This window comes from Haliotis rufescens, unplaced genomic scaffold (assembly GCF_023055435.1).
Source record: "Haliotis rufescens isolate VD_foot unplaced genomic scaffold, xgHalRufe1.0.p SCAF_96, whole genome shotgun sequence".
Lineage (NCBI taxonomy): Eukaryota > Metazoa > Mollusca > Gastropoda > Lepetellida > Haliotidae > Haliotis > Haliotis rufescens.
This window is the reverse complement of record NW_025964390.1, coordinates 1,005,523-1,012,982: the sequence shown is the minus strand read 5'-3', so window position 1 is coordinate 1,012,982 and position 7,460 is coordinate 1,005,523. Positions and strand designations below refer to the sequence as shown.

Sequence of the window (7,460 nt, the reverse complement as noted above, 5' to 3'; positions counted from 1 at the left end):
AGCGATCTTAGTGCTAAGACTATCGTAAGCCTATGTTAAAGTATGGGAGTTACGATCATCTTAGCGCTAAGATCGCTTTGTGCAAGTGGGCCCTGGTCCTGGTCAAGGCGTTACAGGACAATTGCAGCATGACAAGCCTTTATTTAAGAAGAGTGTTTGTTTTTATATCATTTGCTCCAGATAATATAACGGACAAAGGTACATTTACCACAAATTTTACCACAACCAAAACTAATTGTTCGCTTGGGTGTCTGAAAGTGTATTGAGGTTTTTTTGGCCCCTCTTTGAAGAAAATAAACATGTATCTCTTGAAGCAGTCGTCGGTCCCCATATCAGACAAATTTCACTCATTTGTGTTTTTAGTGATATTTTTGCAGCAGACCATATTTCCCCGGCCTTCCCCAAAGAATGAATATTGTTTTTGTATGATAATCATATAAGCATCGTTGTTTGGAGCGAACCTAATAGAACTCATTCTAAATGCTGATAGTGTGTAACAACCAAAGTACTGTCGGAAAAGCTAGAAAACTGCTTTTTGCCTGTTTAAAAGGATATAATTTTTCACAGACTGTTGAAATTGAAATATCGAGTAACTACCGATCGACCTACCTGTGGTTTGAAGTATATCGAACGAAAACAGGAAGTTCACATTTATTCTAAGTCCAAATATAATGTCCGGGAATCAGATACTGTCGCCTAAACCATGCGTAGTCTGAAGGCGACCATGCAGGAATAAATGACATCGTCGACATCAGACTATATGAAACGAAAGTTCAACTCGTGGAGAGAAAAAAATCGGCTGAATAGGAAACCAGTAAAGTACAAGACATATGTGCTGGCGGCACAACACGGTCACGTTGTCTTACGTAACATCGCAACCCTTCAATACTCATCCGGTTTCATAGCGCTAAACTATTCAATCATGTTTCCAAGCAAATATAATGCAGTACATATCCTCAATTGCTACCCCATCAACGCACATGTCAATTAAGTACAATAACAGCTATATTTTGAGACCATGAACGGGACGATGTGAGGTCATCACCTCGGGACAGGTGGTAGGTAATTACCTCAGGTTATATAGGCCATTTCATACAATAATGACAACACACGAATATTTCAAGTTTACCATACATTTTAAGGGTAATCACAATGTCAGTTAGGACAGGCAAGGTTTGGTCAATTAGCGTTATTTTGATATGTGCTCTTTTTAAAGTCTATGTTAAAGTGTGGGAGTGCATCCGTTGTAGAGTCGAGATCGCCGTGACACAAGGTGTCCAGGGCCCACTTGCACAAAGCGATCTTAGTGCTAAGACTATCGTAAGCCTATGTTAAAGTATGGGAGTAACGATCATCTTAGCGCTAAGATCGCTTTGTGCAAGTGGGCCCTGGTCCTGGTCAAGGCGTTACAGGACAATTGCAGCATGACAAGCCTTTATTTAAGAAGAGTGTTTGTTTTTATATCATTTGCTCCAGATAATATAACGGACAAAGGTACATTTACCACAAATTTTACCACAACCAAAACTAATTGTTCGCTTGGGTGTCTGAAAGTGTATTGAGGTTTTTTTGGCCCCTCTTTGAAGAAAATAAACATGTATCTCTTGAAGCAGTCGTCGGTCCCCATATCAGACAAATTTCACTCATTTGTGTTTTTGGTGATATTTTTGCAGCAGACCATATTTCCCCGGCCTTCCCCAAAGAATGAATATTGTTTTTGTATGATAATCATATAAGCATCGTTGTTTGGAGCGAACCTAATAGAACTCATTCTAAATGCTGATAGTGTGTAACAACCAAAGTACTGTCGGAAAAGCTAGAAAACTGCTTTTTGCCTGTTTAAAAGGATATAATTTTTCACAGACTGTTGAAATTGAAATATCGAGTAACTACCGATCGACCTACCTGTGGTTTGAAGTATATCGAACGAAAACAGGAAGTTCACATTTATTCTAAGTCCAAATATAATGTCCGGGAATCAGATACTGTCGCCTAAACCATGCGTAGTCTGAAGGCGACCATGCAGGAATAAATGACATCGTCGACATCAGACTATATGAAACGAAAGTTCAACTCGTGGAGAGAAAAAAATCGGCTGAATAGGAAACCAGTAAAGTACAAGACATATGTGCTGGCGGCACAACACGGTCACGTTGTCTTACGTAAAATCGCAACCCTTCAATACTCATCCAGTTTCATAGCGCTAAACTATTCAATCATGTTTCCAAGCAAATATAATGCAGTACATATCCTCAATTGCTACCCGATCAACGCACATGTCAATTAAGTACAATAACAGCTATATTTTGAGACCATGAACGGGACAATGTGAGGTCATCACCTCGGGACAGGTGGTAGGTAATTACCTCAGGTTATATAGGCCATTTCATACAATAATGACAACACACGAATATTTCAAGTTTATCATCATTTTACCTGCAAAAGTACATTTTAAGGGTAATCACAATGTCAGTTAGGACAGGCCAGGTTTGGTCAATTTGTGTTATTTTGATATGTGCTCTTTTTAAAGTCCTATGACTCGTATATATTAAATGAAGCCAGAAAAGCATTTTCCTAGCATTGCCGACAGTACTTTAAGAAGGCTATGGCATTGTTCCGGTTACATTGTAGTCAGAGAGGATTTTGCAGGACAGCGTCTACTTCTTCGGGCATCTGTTCGGGTACAGGTACAGATGCTGGTAGGATCGGACGTCCAGGTGGAATCTCTCTGAAGTCTTTGTGACTTGTTGCAACCGATCATTGTCAGAGGGGTTGGCTTCGGTGAAGTGAAACATCTGGAAACAAGAACTTAACTCCTTATATGACGGGTTTTACATATGTGCATGTGTTTTATCATACTGAGAGCGTTTTTCAGGTCTTTGATGGGCATTTAGAAGTGATACACTTGAGGAAGAGAATTAATGAATGTCAACTTCTTTATTATGAGGAACACAACGTTTCGGAGAATATACTTATTACTTCATCAGGTGAAAGATGAAGGAGTAAGCATGTACTCCGAAACGTTGTGTTCCTCATAATAAAGAAGTTGACATACATAAATTATCTTTCTTAATAGCGTTTAAGTCACGCAGGTTTACATCAAACCAAGTAAAAAAATGAATTCTCCTGAAATGACCATTGCTCTTCCTGTTGGTGACTGCTGCCATCAGGATCGGGACAATTAAAGGCGCTGTTTGTTTGTCTTTCCCAATAATATGAGATAGCTGTTGCTCGCAATGGTTTACTATCAATTAATGGTTTTTGTTTGTATCTTGCTTACCCTGATGGGAACGTCTCCCATGTCCCTGTAGCAGTGCATCATGGTGCCATCTTGAAGCAAGTTGCTGGTGATCTGGAGATGACTCTTCAGAATGTTCGTGTATTCAGGTGTGGTATAACCTGTACACATGTGAAATACAAGATGAAACTGAAAGACTGCACGAGGCATTGCAAACAAGTGCCCTATATTATGAAGTTTGTAGTGCGACATTAAATAGTATTAGTCTATGATGATAGTGACTGATAAAGTTAAAAATTAAAGTCACATTGGTTATATTTAGACTTACTAATTTACTGGAGCCTTATCAGTGTGCTATTTTCATATTGTGGTGTTAACTAATACTTTCTGCTTTCAAATATTTTCAAGTAGTTTTAAGTCGAATCTGTGATATTCTAGTTATTGTACTGTCGATCGATGACAGGTATTTATTTCGTCAAATGTATGTAGTATTTAATGTATAACTTCTCGTCACGATATAGCTGGAGTATTGCCGATGTGACGTTAAATATCCACTCACTCACTCACACTGAATAAGTGTGCACTATAACCTGAAGCATTGCTGTAGGAACTGAATTTGCAGGTTAATTTAACAATGATGGCGACATGACCTTTGGGAAACTTAAATGAAATGGGGCAATATGATACTTATTGCATATTGCTGATGAAGTATTTCTTAGAATCAATGTACCAGCTGAACATTGGACTCATGGTTGTTGATATATTGGAGCACATACAGTTTCAAATATTTGGGATTTGTTCAAATGAGGATACAAGCATAGAACGCATATTGTGAAAATACTTTAACCACCTAAAAATACAAGATGGCCGCCATATTTCAAGATGGCCACCAATTGTTCAAATATTGCCCATCAGTAACATAGAAATTAGAAAAAGAAAATTAGAAGAGGAGTATTGTTTTCAATGTTAGTGACCATGCTGAGACTGACTGTACTACTTCAATGGTCTTTTATCATTTCAGTATACACTTGCATTGGGAAGAACTTATGAGTCGTCACCTGGGAGTGTGATAAAATGACTTAGTGGAGCCTAGTTGCAGAGCAAAATTTGCTAGAATATACTATATCAATATCAAATGTGTTGTAAACACAGCCATTTTGGCAATTATACCTTCCGCATAGAAGACAAGATCTGCGAGGTAGATGGTCACATTATCAAACTCCTTTGTCTGAGTGTTGAGTGTCACATTCATGGCTCTGGCAAAGTCCTCACAGCGGTAGAGGGGAATGGCTGAGTACTTGTCACCTCTTGAAGCCAGGACACTGGTTACAGAAGCCCAGGTACAGTCGTTCTCCACTTCCACAACTAAAAGTACACGTGTTCAAACTATGGTAAATATACCACTCCAAAATTTACAGAGACTCTCTATTACTGATCATTGTTGAATCACATTATAAGACCACAGTGTGTGAAAGTATACATATAGAAACATGATCTAGAAATATGACAGAGAAGATCCATGTGGTATGTAAATGCATCTACACCTATTTCAATTGAGAATAGTTAGGTCATTAAACCTTATCCCTAACAATTAATAAGAGAGGAGTATGTTCTTGGGCACATACCATACATGATTCCCCACGCCTATCGGGGATAGTATTTGTGGGAAAAAAAACACAAGATAATTACAACCTTATCATCACCACTGTAAACTGTAACTTCAGATGCACTTGCCTGCTATTATGATGGGGTTGCCAACTTCCTGATATAAATGACAAAAGACAGAAATTGAGGGCGATATCAATCATACATCAGACAAAAGGAATAGGACACATTTTTCTGATAAATATATAAGAAACGTATTAATAACCAAACATTTTGTTTACTGCAAATCTTTTGTTGTCTCACAAAGTGTCATCATTACCGTATCACGGACTCACCATATTGTCTCGGGGATTGTTTTGGAAGAATAATTTGTTCTAAAAAATACTGAAAAAATTAACTTTCACTTAGGGTTTCAAAGAACAGTTGTTTGTTTGACATGCTGGAAGTCCTAAGAATGGTTTGCAAATATTTTTTTTCGCTCCTTCTTGCAGAGAAATTTTGTGCGTCTTGAAGTAGTGACTGAAAACATATTGTGTCTCTAACAGCTACTGACAATATTAAATGACCGGTCCCCAAGAGTTGTAGTATGTTGTGAGCAGATTCATTGCGAAAAATGAAATATCCTTTTCAGAACGTACAAAGAGAGTGTATTCACACATCAAAATATTAATTTCAATGAAGTAGAGGAGTTTAACATTTAATTTGAACATATGACCATGCTCACCTTGAGTGCATATGTGACAGTGACTCCTGGGGTGTTGTAGAGGAGCTGCTTTATGGCGGATATATCAGATGCCTCATTTCTGCCGAGAAGCGGGGGTAGAGATATCTCAAGCATGAACAGTTTGTCGTCCTTGCCGCCCTCCACGTTTGCCCACAGCATCACACAGAGGAGGACTCCGTACAATGTCATACTTCCCATTCTTCGCAGGATACTGAAACTGAGCGGGTACAATTATTTTTATGTCATCCTGTATTTAGTGACTTCAAAATAAAAGCGACTAACCCTTTCCATATTCATAAGAATTGTCTGTCATCAAGTCGATTTACGATTCCGACTATATAATGAGGATGATTATATTGTGTTTAGGAATCACTATCAAATAAGGTATATCCCAGGTGTTCGCGAAAAGGCGGGCGTTATTCTGCTCAATCGATTGCACCCGTCACACAAACATGCAAAGGCAAGTCAATTGCTCACCTGAAAAATCATGGGAACATGTGGTACAAGTCAAAATAGGGAATTGCATCAGACATCATTTTTGTTTCCGATACGTCAAATTGGGAAATGTTCACCATAAAACTTGACTGAGGCCTTGGATATTGTAACCTTGATCAAACAACTTCTGAGCAAGAGGTGTATGGCGCTTTTCGAGAGTTTGAAATGTGGACACCAAGGGCTGGAGCTGCAGGAATATTGCTCGACACAAAGAGAACGTTGACTATTGGAAAGCTGAAATCATCCCTCTTGTCATACAGTCTTCTGGAGAGTTTTTTGTCACTCTGAATGTTTATGCATAGATCTAAGTATGAAACAGATGAAGCGGCCCTAATTGGATGGGTAAACCAGTGGAAGGGAATTGGCTATTTGATGGTTATTGAACAATATCAGATCATAGATATACCTGAACCTTAAGTTACACTTCTCGGCTAAATCACCTTGTTTTGACTTTAACACTCTTTTCTTGGACTCGAAATATGACCATTTGTATTTTTTGTTTCGGGAGTGAGATATTTTATTTTGAGGAGAATTAATACTCCATTGCCTCACGAAAATTCAAGAAATGGACAAGGCGTAATCCACGACTTGCTTTACGTCGCAATGCCCTGAGAATAACAACGAATATATAAAAAAGGAGTCCAAATTGTTCCCATTATGTGGTGTAAAGGCAATCGTTTAACCAAATCGTCAAGATCAGAGGATTTTGACCAAAATTCAGAGGCCAACACGGACATTTACACTTATCTGAAAATTCAAATTTGGAAATGGCAATGAACTGTCACACCACACAATCTCTCTGCAACATGTCAGAATATCACTTTGAATTCCAATCACGATGATTGTGATTGGTTGGCCAAAGAGACCAGGGTGCTGTTGTACAAAAGGATCTCAGCGCTTATATGATCGTAACTCCCATACCTCAACACAGACTTACGACAGTCGTTGCGCTAAGGTTGTTTTGTACAACGGCAGCCTGGTTTAACCACGGGTATGATGACTCCTCTCACCTTCACCTCTGTGTGTAGACGTCCTCACGACACTGGATCAAGGAAGCTTCTTGGGAGAGGTGTCTGCTGCAACAGCGGCTATCAACACCGTACGCGGTAACACTGAGACGTCTGATTGATGATCAGGTATATACCCGCGTCGACAAGTAATTAGTAACAAGAGTTGTTGCAGTGAAGCGATCATGTATTGCTTGGTAGAACTTCATTTAGAAATTTGGCACAGCTGTGTTTATCTTTATTCTCTTTGCTCTTAATAGGACAATTAAGAATAATTAATGATTTTTTTAAATGAAAAGTATTGTGACTATTTTTAATGATTTTTTAAATGTTAAATATTGTGATAGACATGAACAGATGTCACACTATGATATGTTTATGAAATATTGGG

The 7,460-nt window shown here is 38.5% G+C and overlaps 1 protein-coding gene across 2 annotated transcripts; it reads right to left on the bottom strand.

Moving 5' to 3' along the window:
- Positions 1-1,422: 1,422 nt before the first annotated feature.
- LOC124125504 lies at positions 1,423-7,229 on the bottom strand. Of its 2 annotated transcripts, none has more exons than XM_046488825.2 (6): positions 7,073-7,229; positions 5,568-5,784; positions 4,973-5,000; positions 4,409-4,603; positions 3,281-3,399; positions 1,423-2,795 (listed from the first exon to the last, which is right to left on the bottom strand). In XM_046488825.2, exons 2-6 carry the CDS (start codon positions 5,763-5,765, stop codon positions 2,658-2,660), a joined length of 678 nt encoding a protein of 225 aa, XP_046344781.2. In that variant the 5' UTR covers positions 5,766-5,784; positions 7,073-7,229; the 3' UTR covers positions 1,423-2,657. The 2 variants fall into 2 exon arrangements, with proteins under 2 accessions (XP_046344781.2, XP_046344782.2); XM_046488826.2 differs by having other exon boundaries at positions 5,568-5,778; positions 7,073-7,195.
- Positions 7,230-7,460: the final 231 nt, after the last annotated feature.